This window comes from Pagrus pagrus (genome assembly GCF_965226575.1).
Source record: "Pagrus pagrus genome assembly, chromosome: 15".
NCBI classification, from domain to species: Eukaryota; Metazoa; Chordata; class Actinopteri; order Spariformes; family Sparidae; genus Pagrus; species Pagrus pagrus.
Genome location: NC_140199.1, coordinates 16,640,488 through 16,664,456, shown reverse-complemented (window position 1 = coordinate 16,664,456; position 23,969 = coordinate 16,640,488). Strand labels below are relative to the sequence as shown.

Here is a 23,969-nt window from a genome sequence, read left to right as displayed (position 1 = left end):
ACAATGCTCTGTTGAAAAGAGAAACACCTCAAGCTGACAGATCAAAGCCAGCAATCAATAGCTCTGCGTTTGATTATTTTCCATGAGACCTGAAGACTGTGGATCGATACTTTCGTCTGTGACCAGGTTGAGAATCAGTTGAGCTTTTACTGTTGCATCTGGACCAGAAATCAATGGAGGAAACACTCAGGAATCTGTAGTACAGTTCTCTCTAAGTAAGTACCATAATAAGTGGAACATTACTCAGAGAGAAGAGGTTGGATAACCTGCATGCTTAAAATCATTTCTCTGCCCATGTTCAGTTGCAGGTACAAGCATATATTGACATACAGTATACTGAGAAATATCCTGCAATATATCAAAAATACATTTTAATGAATAAAGAGAGTCCACGTATATTTGGCAATACATGACAATATAATGTCATTTTGCTTCAAGTAGATATTACTAAATATAATGGCTGTACATTTGTTAATGCATTGGTAATATGTACTGATATGTATTTATGTTTAACTTAAAATTAATTTTGCAATAGAGAGAATAGATCACTTTATACATTAATTTATACATCGCAAGTACTTTATTAAATATATATTTCAATACCATTTGCCACTTAATTCAAACATAAGCTTGTGTCAACTCTTTATGTCAGTTTATATGTAATAACAAGGTTAAAATAACAGTCATAACACTGTTTAATTGACACCAATAGTGATAAAAAAAAAACAAAAGAAAAAACCCAGGAAAGTTACTTTTAGATCTAAATATATGGCAAATATATCTCTGATGCATAAGGGCCGGCTCGGTATTGGCTGGTGGGAAGCTGGTGTGGGATTTCATCCTAGTTGCAGAAAAGGCAACTCCTACTAGGGGTGGTTTCCATATGAACAGTGTTGCACTGTTCCTTGCCGTTACATTCCTTTGCCGGTGTTTGGTAAAGCCGACACCATTTTGTCACAAGGTGGAGGTAGACACCATGTTCCGTTGCTCAGTTGAAATATAAGGGCTTGATGAACAGGAACTCCTCGAGATACAGCAGGAGGAGGTGCTAGTAAAAGATGAGGCATTGAGACCTCCTCAATGACAGTGGAGGTGCATGTAACCAGCAATGTCAACCACACAGAGTGTAATACCTGGGCAAAAATGGAAGTTGCTTTCATCTGCCATGCATTGTCTCAGAATATTTGTCCTTGAACCTATTTTGAAGAAAAAGTTTAGAGGAAGCTAGTTCATTGAGTATTCATGAAATGCAGCTTGTCTGCCAATGGCAAGACACCCACAGGGCCATTATCACTCTGCATCACACACACACACACAAATACACATACATATGCACTGGTAGCTGTCACACACTGAGGGGTGTGTGTCACAGATGCGCACATGAGCATTTGCACAAGCAAGTCAGGCTATGTGAGAAGCTGTAAGAACTGAGTGTAGTTTGAAGACAATAACTAAAACCTCATCATCAACATGATTTGCCTGTAGGCGTAATCCTTAAAAGTGACACTAATTTGTGTACATTTAGCAAAGTACACAAAATCTTAGCCCCAAGACACTGAGTACTGGCTGTATGCCATATCACATTACTAGAATGTTCCAGCGCCCCCATGGTGTTGTCACAAACTAGAGAAAACAGTTGTCACTGGCTTAGTCATGGCGATTACACTTGGAGAACTCTTGCTTCGGCTGTCCTCAAAAGCTCATCACTCGGAGAAAGTCATTGTCATCCACTTGTCACACGTCCGATTGAACTCATCAGATCAAATGCCTTATACCTCTTGTTCTTTTGGGCGATCCCCACATAATAACTACATATGTATGTTTTCCACTTATGCGACTCAATACACTCTGTCTCTCTGTTTCTGGCCTCCCAATTTCCCCTCTCTGTCTCTGCACCCAGCCTTTTGCTCTTTGTAAGTGCAGGAGAGAATTTAAATGAGGAAACTGTTCTCAGTAAATGAGCCTTCACTTCATTGTTCATGACACAAGAATTCAAATGTGTTTGTCAATAGATAATATTAAATCCGCACTTGTGTTTTTCTTTATGCTTTGGTAATGCTCAGATTATTCAAAGTGGCAAATTATTTGGATTACTTTTATCTTGTAAATGTACAACGAGCTATTGAAGCCATTGCGCACATTCTAAATTTGCACCACAAGGAAATAATGGCTGTGTGAGTTTGTACGTGCGCGCATGCTTGTGGGCATTTATTTAGGTGTGCGCGTGTGAGTGCATTTGAGTGTGTACTCCACACTAGACAAAATCGTGGCATGGTTTCTCATTTTCCAGTCCAGTACTGTCGGTAATGTGAGAGCATGGCTAATCCCCCGGAGTCTCACATCATAGAATCAAACTCTGCCAGTTAGCGCCACATGCACTCTGCATCTCACACAAACACACACACACACTCTATCTACAGAAGAACTCAGAACTGAAATACCTATGCATTAACACACATGGAACACATAAACACCAGCACTAAATATGAATATGAAATGCGAATAGGAAGTGCGCATTTATTTATGCTGAACTTTAGCATGTGCATATCTGGGTGCAGCCATTTTTACCCCCTGGGGGTCTAATCACAGTGTCCTGGCAGATCACTGGAGAACACTTTCTATCAGCAATTAGAAAATGATTATATTTTCTTCTCAGTGGGCCCCCCGAGTCACTCTGTGTAATTTCAGTCTGTCTCTCTGGTCAAGCTCGACACACAGCGGAGTTGAGGTGGGAAGCTGTTCTGTGGAACCTGAATCAGTGAGTTAGAGCCTCTTTATCGGATGCATACAGAGAGTAGAACCAGCAGTCTGCACACCACTTGTGTACTTGTAGTTGTGTGTGTGTGTGTGTGTGTGTGTGTGTGTGTGTATGTGTGTGTGTGTGTGTGTGTGTGTGTGTGTGTGTGCGTGTGCGTGTGCGTGTGTGTGTGTACAAACGCCTATTGTTACTGGGCCAGGTGAGTGCCCAGTCGTCCGGGTAAGGAGCGGCTGTCTGAGTAGATTGGCATGCTAGTCAGGCCACTGAAGCTGACAAACTAATTTAGAGGCACGATGTCCACACTGAGTAGGTCTGAGTCCCTGATGCACGTTACCTCCCACCACCAATCGTGCCTGCCCCTTCCATCCAGGCAAAAAAAGAGATGCTACTATTAATGTTGTGTCCACTTACTTTCATTGGTGTAGGACCATTGGCTGTGTAAAATATGAGTGGCGCTTCCAGGTCTGAAAAGTGAGGCTTATGCTGAAGTGTCTTGAACCTGCGTTTGGTCTAATAGCCAGCAGGGGGCGACTCTTCTGGTTTCAGAAAGAAGCCTGATTGTATGTAAGCTTATGAGAAAATTAACCTACTTCCGACTTGATTTATTATATAAGTGAACAGTTTCCTTGCCCGATGATCATTTCAGTAGTAGGCCGATCAGTCCAGTATTAGTCAGTTTCTAAGCACAAGGACAGGGAATTTTTCAAAACTGACAACCTACTTTTAAGATAAAAAAAAAATGCGTTGTTTTTTTTCTATACTTTTGTATAGACAATGTTTCTTTTTCAATTGTGAAAACTATGAAAAAAAAAGTGTAGAAAATTTGTTTAAGCACATTGTTTTAACACACTTAAACTCCGAGCTTCACAGGTCAGACATAAGGACTGTGAAAGTCCAGACCCCTGGCACTTAACCTTTTTTTAAATCTGGCCATAGCCTGTAGGATTGTTACATTGCTCAAATAGTCATATTTTTGCAGTCTTATCGATCTGTTTCATTATCTTCCTTTTTCTGGTAGTGTACATTTTCTGTTACTCCCTTCCTTGAAAAATGGGAGCATCAATGGTTCCAAATGGTCAAAAACGTTCACGTTCAAGTGACAAAGCCCTCTAGCGGCCGAAGGAACAGAGCCACATAATCAAACAGAACGTCAGACTGTTAAGTTTCTTCTAACATGACTATCCTTAACTAGGTGTTTATTATAGTGACCATGCTGAAAAAGTTCTTCTAATCTTGACTACAACTACTAAGTAGTAATTTTAACCCAAATTATGATCTGTCCTCTGTGCCCAAAGCTAGCCCGATCTTACTCACAGGGGATTCATCAGAAAAAAAAATTGATAAGAAATTGAAATGGTAACTTGTAACAAATTTAGAAGGCACAGTTGAACATTGTCGTCCTGACTGCATGTGTGTATTTTAAGTTGGTTTTATCATATTGAGAACCTGAGTAATGCAGGAGTCAAACTGCATTCCCATTTTTTACTTTCTCCAGTCCCATAATAAAATAGTAAGACAGATGTAATCAGCAGTAGTTTTTGTCCCTGTTACCTCCCTCCCTTTCTCCACCTTTTGGCCTCAATCCCGACTAATTACCCAAAGGCTCTGCTCTCTCCGCTGGCCTGCCTCTTCTACTCTGCGCCCACTCTGTGAGCTTTGTTCTGAAGCTTCCCTCCTCTCCATTCCAGGCTAGGTACAGGGCAATAATAGAGCAGCAAGCAGGGAGTGGGGAACACAGGCATGGGTTAATCTGTTGACCCTAGCCGTTGTGCACTGTAGACTTACCATCTGACCATGATTCTCTGGAGTCTAGACCTCAGCTATTACTATAAACTACCTGAAAGTGAGTGATTCTTAATCCCTCAAAGTGCAGCTGAAGGTTCACAGTGTCCCCTTAAGAAATGTGAGAATACATGTGTATTCAGAAAACATGATTTTTGGAGGCATATTGGTTTTGTTTTTATACTTCACACAGGATATTGTCACATGTACTTATAAGTGAAAACATGCAGGAAAGACAAGTTTTCACATACAGTATACAGTATTACAGTACAGTATATTTCATATTTATGCAAGTCAAAGATGAATATTTACAATTAGACACATTTAAGATAAGATAAGATAAGATAAGATGTACCTTTTTTTATCCCCCATAAGAGAAATTCAATTTGGCCCAGCAGCAAAGGCAACAAAGAACAAAAAGTAACAATAAAATCAAATAAAGAATACAATAGTACAATAGAATAGAGATGCTATATACACTCGTTGGATTTATATCCATAAATGAATTTAAGGGAATCATCAAAAATGTGGTGAAGGAGAAACTGTGTTTAAATAGTTGTTCTTCTGTGTTTATATTGAATTTTTGTCAGTCATGTTTTATGTGTTGCATTTTAATCTGTTGTGATTTTGTACGGCTTCTACCTTGGCCAGGTCTCTAATGTATAAGTCTTTTTTCTTTTTTTTCTCAGTGGTAAAGTAAAGATAAAATAAATAAAAACGTCAATATCATCCCATATTAACAATTTTCACGACACAACAATCATACCAAACTAACAAACAAATACTGTAAAACATGGATGCACTTCATTTTATAAGAGACTTTTTAAAATAAAATTGTTGTAAAATTGTTGTTGTTCCCTCTAATAAAGACAAAAGCAAAATACTTTTTTGGTCAGGCACAAAAAGCTGTGAAGGCCAAGCCAGTTAATGAGCTAAAGAGAGCTCTCAGAGGGAGGGATGTTAGCTTTGCAGGGGAAGCTTGCCACTTTGGATTTAGATCATTTCAGTCCAGTTGTGCTTTATTTTTATTGAACATATGGTCAGTTCATCACCAACCTCCTCATATGAAATAATCTGTGAATTACTAGAGTGAACCAAAGTTCAGTGATGTAATTTTTTTCTTCCACATCTTTAATGTTTAGTGTTACACTTAAAGGTTTCCCTTTTAAACATGTAGTATAAAAATATTACTGGTTTAATGATAATATGTGTAATCAGTAGTTAAGGAACAACAGATCAATGGTAAAAATGTATTCACAATTAATCCACCAAAGCCATAAAGCAGATGAAAACCAGCTTTGTGTCAGCTATTGACTAACAAATAAGTGTAAAGGCAATAACAGCAGTAAAGTACTGTCTGTCTGATGAATTTCAAGTGTTTGGTTCCACTGCTTGTAGTGTGGGCAAAAATATACAATGTCAAACTGTTTTTTGGAAGACGTTTAGTTTTCCAAAAAAAAAGCAGGCAAAAATAATCACAATGAATTGTGAGGAATTTCTTTGGTGGGTGGGAGACGCTGGGCAATGCAGGAGGGAAGAGAGAGAACATTAAGTGTGGCGAGGTGAGGGCGATTGGGTGTCTTCTCGTTTGTTGTCTCCATCTGCTGGGTATAATTAGCAGGCAACAGCCACATCCACAAGATGCCTGAGAGCAAGCGAGACTGAGAGTGTCACAGAGAAGTCTAAGAGAGGTGAGAAAGCTAATGAGAAGGACTGTAATTTGAAAAGGAAGAGAGGGAATAAGAAAATATGAGAGGAGGACTCAAGTGGGTCTCAGTCTAATATTTTAACCTGTGTAACTGAAGCGAATAGAGAACACCAGGCACACTTGAACTTGTTAATGAGAACAGTGCAGCGTTCATAATTTGAAATGCCCCTCTTTGAAGGAGTGCAGAGACTATAACAAAGTTAATGCAATTCATCAGCCCATGTGAAGTGATGTAGTTCATGAGAAATGTGCAGTGTGCTAGACAGTCACTATTTATGCAATCTTATTGTCTTAGAACGTTAAAGAAGTGTCTTGTGTTTTAAAAATTTGAGGAGGGATTTTTTTCTCAGCAGACGCTCATCTTATTTAAAGTGACATAAACATACTATATTTTCTTTTCTTTAAATGTTGATGAAGGTTCTCAGTCATCCAGATCATGGTGAATCTAGGTGCTGTATCGTAGGCAACTGGACTTGTTTCAGTTTCTTGAAGACGTTTCACCTCTCATCCAAGAGACTTCTTCAGTTCTAAGTAACTGGAGAGGTGTTGGCTGGCTTTTAAACTCTGTGTGGGAGTGTTCTTACAGAGTCGCTAAGGACACGTGTGAACTCTGAGTTTCGGTCATTAGGGCCACCTGTGGGTCATTGGTCAAACCGGCCTTCATGTGGGTTTCGAAGGCTAGGTGAGCCCAGATGTGAATGATTGTTAAGCTGTCTGGGGAGAGAACTCAGTACTGCATTGTAGGTGGGTGATAAGTAATGTCTTAGGCCACCTCCTCTGTTCAAAGACAGCTGTTCCAGTTTGACATAGATGGATTATTTTAGTCCTCTTTCAAACCATCTGTCTTCTCTGGCCAAGATGTTTACTTGTTGTCCTCAAAGGAACAGCAGAGTCTTGACCTGAGGAGTTGGTCCTCCTGTGTTGTGCCATTCATTTATGGAGAGGTTGTTTTGTCTCCCCAATGTACAAATCTGTGCAGTCCTGGCTGCATTGACCCGCATAAACTACATAACTCTGTTTATGTCTGAGTGTTTTGTCCTTAGGATGGACACATTTCTGCCTCAGTGTGTCGGTAGGTTTAAAGTGAACCGGGATATAATGTTTTTTAAAGATCCTCCTGAGTTTCTCAGATGTTCCAGCGACATAGGGAATGACGATGTTGTTACGTTTTTTTTCTCGTCTCCTCCTCTCTGTCTGCTCTGGATCTTTTAGTGGTTTTGACAAAGGTCCAGTTTGGGTAGCCACAGGTTTTAAGTGCTCCCCTGATGTGTTTCTGTTCCTTCTCCTTCCCCTCTGACTTAGTGGGCACGGTCTCAGCCCGATGGTTTAAGGTTCTGATGACCCCCAGCTTGTGCTCCAGTGGGTGATGAGAGTCGAACAGCATTTTTCTTTAAATGTTATTTTTATATGGAAAAAGGACAGGAAAGGACAGTGTAAAGAATAATAAAAAATTCTGACCCCTAAATTTAGACTCAGACAGGGGATAATATTGCATCTATGCATCTATCTGCTTTTATCTAAATGGCTCACATGTGATCAGTTTGAAAAAGCTATTTTCTCACAGTTATTCCTAAATATTTTAATGCTTCAGTCTCCCACTGGAGGTTGTATTTGTCCTGTAGGTCCTTTGGAGCAGTAAAGTTTGGAGTCATTATCTGTTCTGTGAAGCAGTGTTATCAGTCCTATAAATGATTTTTTCCAGTTCCTCAGAATAGCCCACCAATTCATCTGCAAATAGTGCTACCTTTGTTAGATTCCTCCATCTTAATGGCGTTGACAGCTCAACTCTGTCTTATTTGTTGGCCTAAAGGTTCTATAAATAAAGCAGCCATACTGTATTTTCCATATTTCAAATGGTCATGTTGGACAGTGGTTGCAGAGCACATGTGGAAAATGCAACATACTGTTGTCCAAATGTGTCACATCTCATTAAATTTGGTCAAACTTCTTATGTATCTATTGTATCTTAAAATTTAAAGAAAATCTTAATTAGTTAATATTTAATGATATGATTAAATATTTGTAAAAGGTACTCCGTGGGTTACCCTCCTTGTAAGATTTTTTAGATGATCAAACATTTGTATTGCGTCATCTGTGTACTTGCACAAACAAAACAGATTAATTTGATAAAATTTATTGACAGTGGTATCATGACATTCTTACAATTGAACTGTGATTGATATACGGTGCAACTTGAATTAGTGTATGTGAATTGGCAGTAATCCTAGCATACATTCAGTAAAAAAGTGAAGAAGAACAGGAAGCTGGCAAAGATATAGAAGCAATGAAAAAAGGACAGACAATGACAGATGAAAAAAGGGATGCAGGAGAGGCATATGGTGGACTGGTTGGAGGTGGTGGGTCAGCCTAAGGCAGACAGAGAGACAAAAACTGTATCAATATTGTATGAAATAGAGACATACAAGTAGCTCATCCACCACTTTCCCTTCCAGAGGCTCCTCGCTGCATCCCAGGGGTAGTGTTGAATTATCCACATTGCCAGTTGCGTTTGTCCCTCTGACTTTCTTATCTCTGTCTCTGCTTCTCTCTCACCTTCTTTCTGTCCAGGGAACACCAACAGTGTTTTTGCACTGGACTACATCAGTGGGTCCCTGACGGTGAATGGTCAGCTGGACAGAGAAAACCCACTCTACTCAGCTGGATTCACTCTCACTGTCAAGGTGAGCTGAATGGGAAGCGGGTGGGAGATGGAGGGACTGTCACAGCCTAGAGGAGAAATCGAAAGTCTGTTTCACCGATGGATCAAGAGAAAGCTTTGATATTATAGTGTACTGAATCAATGCAGTGTCTGGATTTGATGCAGTACTATAAGTGAAGCAAACATAATTTCTATAATTGGTAAACATTTCAAGGTCAACAGTCACTTAACACTGACTAAACACAAGATCCTGCAGTGCCATATGTGTTTACAGATGCTTTACCAATATGCCTACACACAGATGTGACCCTGACAATTTCAAGTACCTCTATGTAGCTTCAGTAAAGGCACTTGTGCTTGTGATTCTATGATAATGTCGCCTCCTGAGAGGCTTGTTCAGTGTACTGCCACGGAGGACAGGAGGAGCGGAGGAGAACAAGATAAAGGAACGGGATTTAGAGTCCTCAATGCTGAGGGCTCCTTTGTTCTTCCCTCTCATTCTTTTTTCTTCTGTTTGAAGCAGGTGCCGTTTGTGAATCCCTCCATCCCTCCGCTGAGTCTAAAGTCTATCTCACTTGGCTTTTTAGAATTTTAGTCCTGCCCTCTTACCCCACCCACGGCCTTCCCACCTTGTCCATGCCAATACTTTTTTTGTTGTCATTTCTTCTCTCCCAGTATTGTACACCAAGTGGTTCCCAGAGGGTGTCAGAGGGTGCGTGAAATGGATTTCTAAGTGCTGCTGAAAGTGGAAGGATTTGTGATCAAAGACCTAGTTTCTTTGTGTAACTGCACTGGTACATTTTGGATTTTGATGGTATGTCAAATCAGTTGTACCTGCACTGCACAATAAATGACCTATAAAAGAATCTAATGGCCTCTGGCGTGGCATCTATTTACTCACGTAACTGCAATTATTACTCATAAAAAAACAGGTTGTCTGGAAATTTTATATGAGAGACCATTGAGATACAACTGTCGCTAAGGTTTAATACCCAAAAAAAGATTCTGGCTTACATATTCCAGCCTCAGTCTATCTGTTTAATTGAAATCAATAATTACATAGAAGAAAAGTAGAATAAGCGAAAGTGCTGAAAACGAAAAAATGTCGCCCAAAAATGTATTTATAAGATATGGATTTTTTCCCTCTGTATTTCTCTCCTCTCTCTGCTTGTGCTTTCTTAGGTGGTGCTACTATTGATTGTGGTGTGCCATAGTAATACAACTAATTTCTCAACTTCAGGCAGCTTAGATAGTGCTGAGCGTATGGAGGTGGAGGTCAAATGATTCAGTGGCGTTGGGACGAGAGAGGCTAAACTACCTTGATTACCCAGAGACCAGCATGTTGTTCCTGCCTCTTCTCCTATTGCCTGTGACACTCCTCCATCAATAAAAGACCACGGCTGCCCATTCCTATCTTCTTCACCTATTTTTTTTCATTTCAGAGGCCTCACATCTTCAATACTCAGGCAGCCAGGAACAGAGACAGTGTGTAATTGTGTCTTCTCAATAGGACTCCTTTCACCTAAATCTCATTGTGTCTACATGTATGTGTGTGTGTGTGTGTGTGTGTGTGTGTGTGTGTGTGTAAGTGTAAGTGTGCATGTACATGTGCTGGCCCTCTCTTGGCCTCACTTTGAGCCTATTTCTATGATTGCCTTGAGTCAGTCTGTCCACCTTTTGATCCAATAAATGAACAACTGTAAATACCTGGCTGAGATTGCGTGCTGACCGCCACCATCCAAAATGACATTTTCGGTGCAATCAAATGCATCTCATGTCTCTCTCTCTCTCTCTCTCTCTCTCTCTCTCTCTCTCTCTCTGTTCCCTCTGTTGCTCTCTACAAGGCCACAGAGTTGAAAGATGATCGCAGTCCATCAGACGCAACAGTGATGACGACCTTTACCATCCTGCTAATTGACAAAAATGACAACGCCCCAAAGTTCAACAGCTCTGAGTATCGGGTCCGCATCACCGAACTGGCCCAGGTGGGCTTTGCCCTTCCTCTTTTCATCCAGGCTGAAGACAAGGACGAGGTGGGTGGATCACATCTGATGGCGGACACAGTAACAACATTCTTAACATTAAGCTGATACTCTTATCAAGATATGAATGAAATGACACTAAGCTGCCTCTCTGTCAATCCATAAGTATCAATATCAGGGCCAATCCCTGCATCTTAATGGATAATAATAAGATTAAATAACACTGATCATAATGTAATCCTTTTACTGTACTCTGTGGTTCTCTCCACTTCAGCCAGCTGGTGTTGCATCACTGTTCTCCTTTATGACTGCAAGCCTCTACTGTGCAGCATTGTTGTTTATATTGTGTGAATGTGAACAATTATTCTAGCGCACAGGTGCAGGTAACTCTGAGTTCAGACACAGAGGTTGGCAAAACACATGGATTTGCTAACAAATCTGCTGGCTCCTCATTTTTAGCCAGCATTGACAATCACTATCCTCGGTTAAAATAGTAAACGTAGCGAGAAGCAGGCCATGTCAGCTGTCACTTATTAATGTTAATTATAAGAGTAATGACTTGACGATAGTCCAAAAACTAATTGTGTCTGTTGTCTGGTTAAAGTGCTCTCTGCAGTCTACTCTCAAGCTGATAATTTCACCTCATTCTCAGAAGCCTCATTCTTCAGTTAATCTTACCTTCATATTATATCAATGATTTCATTTTATACACTTAATAGGTTTGAACCAGGCACTTCCGTACTTGGATCAAGTGGCTTGTGAAAAATATGTGTGTCACCTTAAGTATACTACAGATATTAGTGTGTTTGATAACTATTTAATCAGCATTTAAGTAAATCTAAGTATCGGATCAAGCTCTATATTAGCTTAAACCCAACATAAAAGGGATCGGATTGTGATTGGGCTCAAAAAACTTGATCAGAACATCTCTAATTGTTTGTGCAAATAAACTTATTATGATTGTTATTATAAATGAACAATCTGTGGCATTTGTAGGGACTAAGCATGTACTCCAAAGTCTAACAACTGGCTATTATAGAAGAGATCAATAAAGGATTGATTAGTAAAGCCGTCTCATTTGCAATACATTTCACTCTTGATTTGATCGGTAAGATTAAGTACAAAGACAGTCAAGACATGTGAGTGGTGTGTACTTACTGTTTTCATCTCTAGGTTTAGATTTATCTTGTTTACAAATGCAGCAGCCAAAAAGCCACTCAGCCACTTTATGAAACTACTTGGATGGCAGCAGTGCGTGTGTGTGTATGGACTGTCAGCAGCAGTGTACAACAGCACACTTTAGCGTGTTTTAGTGTGTCCGCCACTTCCCATTAGCTGTATCTATCAACCTACTGTGGCGACACACAGTCACACACACCCAGACACCGACACACACACACACACACACACACACACACACACACACACACACACACACACACACACACACACACACACAAAACTCAACACTTTTTCACTTTATACTTGCTCTGCCACTCTGTCTCTCTCACTCTCCCTCACATGTGCAAATGCTCGCTCACACCAGCGCATTGGACTACAATTTAATTTGCTCTGGAAGAGATGGGATAGAGCATCAAATTATACCTAACGAGGAAAATCAATCACCTAGGGTGCAGATAAGCCGAAAGCTAGTCAACTCTGATTGATTCAGGCACAGCAGCCGGCAGGGTGGAATTTGACAGATAACTGCAAGTCAAGTGGATACAGAAAAAGGTAGAGAGTAAAGAGAGACAGACGTATGCAAGAGGAGAGGAGAGGAGGAAAAATGGTTGAACAGAAAGTAGCCTGCAATGGAGCAAAACCAGAAGTCTGAATAATTAGTGGAGCACGGAGGAGCAGCGAGAACAGCAGCCAGGAGCGGAAAAAAGCACTTGAAGGAGAGATAGCAGTAGTATTTAGCAGCAAGTCTGTTTATTCATTCCAAGCATGGTGTGTTAAAATGGCGAGGCAGAGAAGAGAGTACCGTGAGTGTGTGGCTGCAAGCAGGTGGGGTGAGGACCCAGACACCTGGCATGTAATAAGGGGTCCCTCTGTATGTTACCACACAACATTTTATCACTATTACCAAAAGCAGCCGCTTAACTTTCCAGTATCCCTAAACTGAGATTGCTAACTGCAAATGGGGGAAATCGCTATGGTAATTCTGAGAGGGTTTTAACCAGGTTCACCAAAGATGTTGCATTAGAAAGCACTCTCTCTGGACCAGTCCATTAGCAACAACAGCTCAGTTGTCATGTAACAAAACAAACTGCATCAGAAATAGCTCTAGGAAACCGGATCTTACTCAAAAATGTAAAATGCAGTTGTGCTCTCAAACTGTGTGCTTATAATACGTATAAATTGCCAGCACTCTACCAGACTCGCATTGACACCCTGCTGCCAGAGTGCCACCTATACATCCATTCAAAGAAGGAAAATCTATGAGACATTTTTTGTCTTGGAGTTTTGTATTGCTGTTTTGATCCTTTAAACCTGCATGTCAGTGCCGATACACAAACTCATTCACACTCCGCTACACCTGCGCTGTAATCTCACTTTTTCCGAGTGTGAGGGATTATAGGCAGACGTTTCATTTCTTAGACTATGACACAAGTGGTAGTTACCTCTCTCTGTGTCTGTCGCTGCCTTCACATCCTCTTCTGCTCGGGTTAGCATCTATAAAACTTTTGCTGCTGGAACTTGTCACTAAACTTTGTGGCAGTTGCGTCTGACAGGGTGCTTTTATAGGGGGCTTCTAAAGGCAGAAGCAAATGGACGGGCAATTACATTTATGGGCAGTTTGAGGTGACATCCCTGCATATTGGATGGTCTTTTAAATAGGAGTCATCAACCACAATGGTTCTCTCAGAGATGAAAACAAAAACAAGGGGGCTATTTTAACCGCCAGCATAATGCCAATCGACCAGCGCACCCGTCTTCCTCTGTCTGCCACGATGGCTACATGATTGGCCGCCCTGCAGCTTTATATATCAAGACAGGAGGGATCTAGAGATGTTTTCTCAACTCAAGACAGCCACAGGCTTCTAAAGGCTCTGATGCCATTTTGACCCTGACTTGGTTTATATTTACCCACAATGCCTTTGCACTTCAAGATTTTTCAAAGAAAGAGAAGTCAGAGAAAGATCAAGTTTAAAGGTACCATATTTAGAGGTTATTCAGAATTGTTATATAATAAAATAACCTTGCTGTACAGACCCACCAAGTAATACAGCACATTGTATTTCTAAACCAGACTTACAACATACATGTATCTGCATTGAGGTAGATAGTCATGACGTAGATAGCTATCATGAGAGATCATCATCTACCATCCAAACACACGTGATGATCACAGCACATGGTTTAAACTTTCTTCACTAGCTGGCTAATCATCCCAGGGACAGACTATATACAGCTCTAGTGTCAGCACATGGGGATTTACTACATGTTGCACTCAAATGACCATGATGTGAAACAGAACAGTGCAGGCTTTATGTAGTGTGGGATAAAGAAGAATTCAGATGAGGATATGAGATGAACGTGTGGTTATGGACTACAATTTGGTTCTTATATCTTTTCTGCGGTCCAATCTTGACATCAGTTCATGTTATTTCATGCAGCAGGCTCGTCCTAATTGTGATTCAAAACTGCTTAAAATGTAATCTATACCATCAGCTGATGGTGTGTGTGCATAGAGCTTAATAAGTTGGGGTGCCACCAAGGACCCTAGAAGTCAGTCACAGTAATGGGTGCTGAGAGGTCAGTCTATATAATGACTTCATGGTAAATGGTGTGCAATATTCATGTTTTTTGTATAAATTTGAAAGACTAATTATCAACAACAATTCACAACAATTTGAGAACGTTGTAAACTACTGCAGACAACAAACTTAGAAACCAACATACTATAGCTCAAAGCAGCCACAGTAACTACACAGCACAGAGACAATGATAGACGCAGGCGAGAGACGTCCTACCTGCCAACATTTAGCAGCTGTTTGAACACTGTTTCAACTGATTTCCCCATTTACATTAGATTATGAAAGACAACCTTTTATTGACGGCAATCATTTCAAATTTTACAAATACAGTAAACTACACTACAGTTTGAACACTGACACTGAAAAAAATGATTTCTACCTCTTACACCATATAGTCACGTTGCACTAATGAGAGACATATCTCTCCCACTTTGTTGTCACTTATGGTTCTGTCTGTCTGTCCTGTCTCTATTTGTTGTCTATTTATTGTTTTTTGTTTATTGTTTACTGTATGGCACACGCACCTTCGAGACCAAAACAAATTCCTTGTATGTGAAAACCTACTTGGCAATAAAACTCATTCTGATTCTGATTTTAAACAGTAACCAATATAGTCTATCTGTTTGTAGCCTATGGAGAAATTCATCAGACTCCCTTAAAAAAATGTTTGAGCGTTGTTGATTCTGGAGAAACTTTATAAACTTTGTGAGATGCTGTTTCTGACAAATTCTTAATTTTTTGGCCGTCTTGTAAATTCAGCAATGCTTCAAGCCTACATTAAGATTTTTTCTTTCTTTGTGAAAAAAAAAAATGTCTGTTTGTCCTATGTAGAGTGTGGGGAAGGCTTATAGAGATCCACATTAATGCCAGTTAATGAACTGATGAACTTGTGATCAGATCACCAAAGACCTATGTTAATACCAGATATTACCACCTTCATAGTTTACAATAATTCAGCACAGTGAGGATACATTTCATAGAGAAGAGCAGCGTATATAATGCCGATCTGATTGCTTGTCACTGTTAACAGAGACTCCAGTCTGCAGTGTAGTTAATAAACCTGACTGGTAAACCAGTGAGTTGTAGAGTAACGCTAGGTTTCATGATCCAACAAAGTTTTTATTTCATGTGGACATTTCAGCTCATATTCTCATGCTCTCTCTTCTCACTCTCTACGTAAGCGCTCCGTCCCTGTTCTTAACCAGTTTCACTATGTTGTAAATTGTATGATTGTATGTGATTAATAAAGAGTCTCCTTATCTGAATCAAGGGTCTAAGAAGGTGTCGTATACTGTACATGCTGATTGTACAGAGAACAGATAGATTACTAATAGAGTACCCTGTTACTATATATTAGGATATTGAGGAAAGTGTTGCATAAAGATGCTGAGATAGAAAAAAAAAAACATCTTGCACAGAACTGATAAGAGTGAATGGAGCTTGCTTGCCTACTAATGCTGCTTGTCAAGCCTCATGATCAGCATCATTATGGAGAACATTTATTATCAACTGCATTTTGTTTTTTAAAAAATGACAATAAAAATGTGTGACACGTAGTCATTCATGACATCAATATAATAGCAAAGACAAAGAAACATTTGCATTCCAAGATTTCTAATATCATGCTGTAATCACCAGGCCGACAAAGGAACAAAAAACAGCCATGTTCCTTTAACCTAAACACACAATATCCTGACTTTTGACCTCTTATGATTAGTTGTTTGTGATATTTGTGATTTTATTCTACTGTCAATGTCAGTGTGAATGATTAACAGCTATTTAAATGCTTAAAATGTCAATACAAATTAAATGGTACAATTTGATGAATCTTGAAATTTGCCTTTCTCTATATATTTATATATAGTATCTGTACCTTTTATAAACTGTATCATTGTCCATCACCTATTCATAGAAAACTGGATAGATATACCATAGCAGAGATTTTGTCGTCTACATTCGTCACTGGTGCAAGAAGGTGTATATATCACCACCACTCCTTGCTCTCTCACAACAACCCATTTGTCTCTGTTTTTCTCTACTCACCTCTCTCTTATCCTTCCTGTGGCAGGGGGTGAACAGCATGTTCCAGGTGTTTCTGACAGGAAACAATTCAGAGTACTTCACCATCTCCCCCACGGCAGTGCAGGGGCGTGCCGACATCAGAATGAGGGTGGCCATGCCGCTGGACTTCGAACACATTCGCAGTTACAGCTTCTCAGTGAGTTTGAAACTTATTACTAGTATTCTTACATGGGAGAGTGAATTCTGGGATCCTGAGAGTCTGCAGAAAATCATACAGTATCAGAGAATAAATGTAAGACACAGATTTCAAGCTAATTATTGCCGAAGAAGTTGGATGCTTACAATGTAAATGTCTAACGGATTGGTTTTGTAAAGAGATACATTGGAATAAGAGAAGGCAATCTTCTTTTCATGATCAATCATTGAGCAGTCGGAGACAAATCAGCTACAGTACGTTGTCCTTCTATGAGAATGCCCTTAAATGAACTCTGGACCGAGGCTGATTTTTAAGCAACATGACTGAATGTAGCTTTGTTATGTTTCTTGCAACTTATTTGTTTGGACACAAGGCTCAGTCGGACTGAGGCTGTATCACTTTCTCCACACTGCAGACTTGTTTGAACAGTGAAATTGGTATTTCATCACCTCAATTTACCCCTCAGCCATTTACAGAACCAGAGGGTGCCCTGCTCTGTGTATTATCCAAGATCCCCAAATCTTAAACAAGTCACAGTGACTATGGCACAATAAAAAGTTGCGATTATAATTGTTAGGATGTTCAACCTGTACATTTTCTCCTCTAACTGAATTGTAATATATAAGACTATATTGAAATCTTACTGTAAATATACTCCTCATTGTCTTTCCTCAGCTTTATGCCAACGAGTCCATGTCCGACCATGTGGGCTTTGCTCGTGTCTACATTGAGCTAATCAATGAGAATGATAACCGGCCCATCTTCAGCAAACCACTGTACAACATCAGCCTTCCTGAAAACACACCTCCTGGCACCTCACTGCTACGCATCCTGGTGAGTATCGTAGGAAACCACTGTGCAGTGTAAACTATGCACAGCTGATAATGTGATAGATTTCACACAGAGGGGATTCGTGTGATTTACTCCTGAGGAGAAATCTAACTGGAATCCAAATAGATTACAATAAAACCTGACTTGTATGAGTAACTTTTATTGGATTTGTTTTATTGGGAATCAAATCTCGGCTTGTTTGTGGACCCCATGTGACCCATTGCTCTCTTGAGACTTCACCATATGAGTTGTCATTTACTGACTCAGGCTAGGCTACCCCGCTCACATGTGCTCTAAAACATCTTTTAAATATTCAATACAATCTGTGATTCAACTGGGGCTTGTAAATAAACCCCATTTCATCACATCATTATGCAAATTTGGTGAAAAGCGGGATTAAATACAACACAATAGTGAGTTCAATTTTGGTAATAAAGGTTAAATTGCTGTGTATGTAAGTCTAAAATCATCTCGGCAGCTTCCAAGTGATTACTCTCAAATTGCGGCTCATAGCCTAGACAGAGTTTCTGCCCTCAAACTTAAAGTACTTGCAAGACACAAAAAATAAAAAAACATTATAGCATTACAGAAATATCAGTTCAAACTGGATTACTTTTATCAGAGGATCTTAAAATGTCTTACTTTTCATATTGGATTAATTTTACAGCTATCGATAAAAACGTCAGGACCACCTGCATTCAAACTAATCCAATTAGAACACTGTTTCAGCATTTTTTTCAGAAATAGTGCTGTATTATTTGTTCCCTCCAGGCCTTTTAGCCTTTGTTTAGTTTCTCACAGTTGAAGTGTCCTTGAGGCGGCTCCTCCTCATCTTATCAGAGTACGACAATGTAGCATCTCAGTTGTTGACCTGACCAGCAGCCACTTTAACCAGATTCCCCCCAAAAAATCTACGGCCATCTCCAAAAACATTATTATTCATTACGAGTCATTCCTGTGACAGAACGCCCACATTCCACTAGATACAAGAGCAAAAAAGCACAGTGTGAAAATCAATAGTGTTTATAGACTGGGTGCTCATGAAATGGAGATTGCAGGGGCAGTCTAATACCCGATAAGTCTGGCTGATGTCGGCCTCGTGCTGGAGCATGCGGCCCGACGTGGAATCCTGATTGCTGGCTGTAAAGAGTGAACGGGCTGTAAATAGAATGAGATGTGACGCCGCTCGGTGAGGACTGCACCGGCATGGATGGCAGCACTCGTATATATACACTGTTAGATGAGTTTTCGACATTTTGACCTGCCCCCACACACACAAACACACCCACACACACACACACACACACACACACACACACACACAATGTGGCACTCAAGCCCTCTGAGATGCCACTGGAGACAAAACACACATATAGACTAAACAGATGTTTCCAGCCCTCAACTAGCTGCGCTCTCAGGCTGAGAAATAGAGACATATACGCATCCCAATCTACATATATACACAACATCTCCCTCCCGCAAGGTCAACACATGGCTAAACCAGACAAAGTCATTGGTCATCGTAGGCCTTTTTCCATTTATTATCCCCTAAGATTACCATTTACTTTGTATGTATGGTTGTGTGTGTTCAGTAATGTGTTTGCACAGACTTGTTTACATATGTGGGTTTGTCATAATTGAGTTTATTAGTAATTTAGACAATATGTTACAACGGCTGTAATCCAATGACAATAGCTGAGACTGTTTATTTATGTGCTGCAGTCTGATCAAACAAGCCATGGTTGCCTCTCTTGTGTTTGTGCGAATAATGCGGTATTTATTTTGGATTGACACTGCATCCATGTATTATATGGAATAAGTTAGAAAGTCTAGTGAAGCACTGAGAGAAGTTAAATCCATCAAACTGCCGGTTCTCTGCCTCGTATTGTTCAGGCAGAAGTGGGAGTGGAGGGGGATATTTTTTCAAATTAATCACCATGAGGCTCTTTGTTTTAGTAGAAATGAGCCCTGATGACATTCAGTCTTATGCTAGAACTCTTTTCAACCTACTCCGTGAGTCAGCACCAGGTAAAATAATAATATAACTTAACCTGCCATCACCCCACAATTATGTGGCTCACCAAGTGCAGAAAAGCATGTTGAACAAAAGTGTTGATTATGTATGAGGCCCCGATAACTGGTTCTGTTACATCTGTACTTAATTCCAGCACATTGTATTGCAAGCTTTATGTTACAGCTCCTTACAGGGGGTACCTTTTCATGTTCCATATTTCCTGTTTTCCTGTCTCACTCAATCTCTTTCAGCAGTTTAAACAGTCTGACTGTCTAAGTGCAGTGAACAACTCGAGGCATTACAATATAACCAGACTGTTAGACTGAGACTAGCCTCTTGGTGCTCTTTGTCAGATGGCTGTGAGGTGCAACAGATGGTGGCCAAATTATGTTTTAGTACCTAAAGGGAGAACAACTCTTTCATTCTTATCCTCTCAAGGTGGCCTGGCCAGCCTCCTTTGATATACAATAACACACATACACAAGATGTAATTCATTAAAGTAATAGTTGGACACTTTGTGAAATAAGCTTATTTAGCATAAAGACTGCTAACGGGAGAAAAATGTTCAGAAATATACCTACCTGCACCTCTAAAGCTCATTAATTAACACTTTAAACTCACAATTTGAGCAAGATTCTGGGAAGGGCAGGAAATAGTTAAAGCATGTGACTTCCTGTAAAACCACAACTTGAGAGAAAGCTTTGGAGGTGCTGGCACAGTCCGAGGATTTCTTTCTACCTTTAGGCAGAGCCAAGATAGCTGTTCTGTCTTTATGTTGAGCAAATTGCGTGTTGGTTCTAGCTTCATATTGAGCATACAGAGTGGTAATCAACCCTCATCTATTTCTCAAAAAGTGAGGCAATCAAGAGTTTCTTAAAATGTTGAACTATTCCTTTCAAGGTCCAATTTGTAAGATAGTTGATGTGGAGTTTCATTGCCAACTCGTCAATTACAGATACTTTGGGTTGGATGGTCAGGCTGGCAGTTGGGATTGAGACTTCACAATAAACTATCTTACAAATTGGACCTATAAATAGAGTTGGAGACATGGACTATACAAAATATGGACAGAGCTTCGTTGTCTGACAAACCAATGAACAACCAATGAAAAAGTGCCATAAACCAACATTCTTTCTAATGGCCAGCAGGGGGCGACTCCACTGATTTCAAAAAGAAGTCCAATGGAATGTAAGCTTATGAGAAAACAACCCTGCTTCTCATTTGATTTATTAACTCAGAAAACAGTTTCCTAATGAGTTTATGGTCTTAATCGCTAGTTACAAGTCATCTTAAGTACACCATGATTTTGTAAATTATGGTCCCATTTACAGTAAAATGGACAATAGAGCAGGGTATTCTTTAGAGCATGTCTGCCTTGTGATGGATGAGACACTACAGGCAGGTTCACAGTCAGACCGAGGCTTCAAAACAGTGGTCCACTAACCAGTAGGTGATGTCATGATAGGTTTACACTTTGGAGACAACCTTTGCAATTGTTGCAAATATATGAATGGGAAAATATTGTAGCGCAGAATGTATCTTTTATGTTTTTTAAGTGATTGGCTATTCAGAATAGCTCTTGTAATCAGTGATTTAATTACCGATGATAGTTATGGAACAGTGTCAATCTGGCCATTAGGACAACAGCACTGAAAAGAGTTTTGCGTTACAAGACTGTGTAAGGAAAAAGACAATTTTGTGGCACAATGGTTACATCTGTGGATTAGTATTAGAGCAGAATGTACCTTTCGAGTTGGTCAAGAAATGCATATTAGTTTGTACACTGGTGTATTCAAAAACTGTATTCAAGAACATTTTCAGTGCCCTGTCAGGCAGTCTTGACCTCCATGTTTCAGTGCTATCAATAGCAGAGAGGCACATCAAATGATTGTATTGTATTGTCACTACGAGATTGATGATGCATTTCTACCACAGTGAAGCAGTTCTTTTCTAGAGCTTGGTACACGGCGGTGTTTCTGCAGTTGTGCAGTATACCAATAATGTGTTGGATGTAGTTTGTATGTAAAGAGGGTGGGGTCTGGATGATGTTTATATAATACTTTATACCTATGCTAATTGAAATTATGGATGTTTATTCCCAGTTGTTTTTAAAAAGTGCCAAACAAGCAATCTGATAATGTAATTGAAATGCTTTGTTTGGGTTAATATTCATAGCTCATCTGATCAAAGCTTATGTACAGTGTTAGCCAATGCATTACTCAGTGGCCGCTCCCCCATCCCTGTGGACACTTGTGCTTAACATAGGACCACACACATATATACACACACAGAGGCAGTGGCTGTTTAATATTTATGGTCTGCAGCATTACTTATCATTATAAATATTTATTGTGATTTACTCTTTTGTCTGGGTGCTTTTCTCTCTCGCTCTCTCTTTCTGTCTCTTCCACACCCTGGAGACTTTAGACACCAGCAGCTGCTCGTATCAGTGGAATCACTCTGGTTTTCTCTCCTTGGGTTTCAGAGAATTTTCCTTCTTTCATTTCATATTTATTATATGCCCTCAGTTATTGTTGTTTTTCCCCTTTCTCTGTTTTACCATTAGATTGCTAATGGTTTTCAGGTGTTGCATCGATTCACTCTATGGTTCTCTGTCTGTTTCTGCTTGGATAACTCTCTCTCTAGCTCTTCCTACCTGTCAGGCTCTACCTGAGAGGATGTGTATGTGACGAGGATATATGCAGGTCTTATATGCATATAAAAGCACAGTTTACCTGCATCTTCAAATCTTCTTATAGTGTCTTTGCTGCTCTAAAATGTATCAGATGCACCATTCTTCTTGGCTTAACATCTTCTATGTCTTCCTCCAATGGCGCACTGTGTGTATTATGGGCTCTGTGCAGATGCTGCATGTTTGAGGGCTACGGCATATTGATAAATGCTTATAGCAGATGGTTATAAATTACAGAGTGGAGGATGTTTTGCTACCGCCACTGTTTAGACAGGCCTTTATAGGGTAATAGTCACAACAGTAATTATAATTCATTATTGTAATAAAAGGGGTGAGGCCCGGCTCTCTCCTGCATGCTGTAGCTCACACAGTGCCTCTGTTAATAATGGGGTGCTTATCATGGGTGTTCTGACATTGTGAGACGGGGTGTGAATGGGTGTGCAGGGCAGAGGACGAACAGGAGGGAGCTGACAGTAGAGAAAAGCCTGAACTTTCCCAGAGTTGGTTCACTATCAGTTTGCCAAATTTAGATGAAAAGGGAGTCGGGTAGTGTTGTGAAGCTAAAGGATTGGTCTCCATCAGCACATTTGTTTTGTCATCAGCTAATCCATTCATTACATTAAGACAATACTGATAAAAAAATACAAATGTTCTGCACCACTGTGTTTTTTTTAACATTTAAAAAAGTGTACTTGATGGCCAAAAGGTGTGCTTTGATTACAGATAAAACTATGGCTATAGCTCGTAATTATTTTCAGTTGATCTGTGTGTTGTAAAAAGGGTAGGCGCAATGAGCTGTAGCTTCAGCCTACACTGTTTTTAAACTGCAGAAATCTTAATATTTGAGTAATTGCATTTGTATTGTTTTCAATTGTGGTATTTGAGTAAATGCCTTTCCTTGTATAGTTTCCCGTCTTATCATTGCTATAATTGGTTGCGGACTGAATTAAATTTCGAATTTAGAAAAACTTTTCTATTTTCTCAGTCAACTGAGGAAAAGTTTAGTCCATAAAATTTCGGAGTGGAGTCTTAGATGAGGGTCCCCATTTATAACATGTTCTCAGATATACTATATGCTTGATCTTTGTCTTAATCATTTCCCCTTACATTTGATTAATAGAAGATGCTGAGCGTGAAAAAACTTGCTTAAGCTGGTTCTAAGAGCCCCATTTATAAATTATGCACCTGTAATCTATAATCTCAATTCAATTTAAATTGACAGCAACTGTCTTGCAATTTCCCTTTATATAATTCAGCACAAATGAAAGTTTGGTCAGGATGACCCATGGAATAAAAGAGAAAATCAAACAAGATCACAGCAATGGTAAAAGAGATTGAAGCCAGGCAAACAAAGCCAAGCAAACAGCTTGATATTGTTTCGCAGCTGCACTAAACAAGGTGGTACAGAAAGAAACAGAACGATGGCAGAAATGGTCCTGTCACATTGTTATAGAGCTCATGCAGAGTTCACCACAGGCTTGGACATGACCAGCAGAAAAATCACTCAGGTCAAGTTTTGCTAGATTTGCTTCCAGATTAGAGCATTTCCACATCAGAGTACAG

The 23,969-nt window shown here is 39.8% G+C and overlaps 1 protein-coding gene across 3 annotated transcripts in view; it reads left to right on the top strand.

Moving 5' to 3' along the window:
• cdh23 (cadherin-related 23) overlaps positions 1-23,969 on the top strand; it is a 174,082-nt gene that overhangs the window by 84,030 nt on the left and 66,083 nt on the right. For all 3 annotated transcript variants that reach the window (XM_084375965.1, XM_084375966.1, XM_084375964.1), the window contains 4 exons: positions 8,817-8,929; positions 10,752-10,940; positions 16,719-16,868; positions 17,544-17,702. In XM_084375965.1, coding sequence (XP_084232091.1) covers positions 8,817-8,929; positions 10,752-10,940; positions 16,719-16,868; positions 17,544-17,702 — 611 coding nt within the window. The remainder of the gene's footprint in view (positions 1-8,816; positions 8,930-10,751; positions 10,941-16,718; positions 16,869-17,543; positions 17,703-23,969) is intronic.